This window comes from Lytechinus pictus, chromosome 14 (assembly GCF_037042905.1).
Source record: "Lytechinus pictus isolate F3 Inbred chromosome 14, Lp3.0, whole genome shotgun sequence".
NCBI classification, from domain to species: domain Eukaryota; kingdom Metazoa; phylum Echinodermata; class Echinoidea; order Temnopleuroida; family Toxopneustidae; genus Lytechinus; species Lytechinus pictus.
The window spans coordinates 116,841-117,308 of record NC_087258.1 but is presented as its reverse complement, the minus strand read 5'-3'; the positions used below and the strand labels follow the sequence as shown (position 1 = coordinate 117,308).

The following is a 468-nucleotide window of genomic DNA, read 5'->3' as shown; positions in this document are numbered from 1 at the left end:
TTAGGATGTTCCTCCTCCTCTACTCACGGAGAGCATGCCAGTGACTATATGCCACATTGGTTGATAGTTGGCCCACTTCCATTCCAGTTCAAATCGACGTTGGTTAAGGTTAGGATCATCTTGCGGAAGTAGAGTATCATACTTCTTTAGCTTGACCGGGAACCCAGCACGAATCCAACGATGAATAGGAAACATATCAGTTTCTTGCGATGCCAAGTTTTCTATCCGAATGAACTCACAGTACCAATCATCCCCCGGAAGGCGATTATCCCGCCAGAGTTCGATAAAGATGGGCTCCCCAAAGTCGTTATCCCCAATGGCAATATTGAAGGCATCCATTTCCCCGTGATTGAAGACATCTTGGGTGTCTGTGTCGAGCTCAAGGTCTTCTGAACGCTTACCATCTTGGTCATAGAGAGCGATGAAGACTGGAAACTCTGTCCCCATGCCAAGCCCTTCACCAGTCAT

General features: G+C 47.4%; 1 protein-coding gene across 1 annotated transcript; it reads right to left on the bottom strand.

The window, feature by feature from the left end:
• Window positions 1-468, bottom strand: LOC129276102 (polycystin family receptor for egg jelly-like). Its single transcript, XM_054912540.2, has one exon. It carries the CDS (start codon window positions 466-468, stop codon window positions 1-3), a length of 468 nt encoding a protein of 155 aa, XP_054768515.2.

Bases quoted from the DNA above. Each gene is read 5' to 3' on its own strand.
- LOC129276102 (XM_054912540.2), bottom strand. From the start codon at position 468: ATGACTGGTGAAGGGCTTGGCATGGGGACAGAGTTTCCAGTCTTCATC.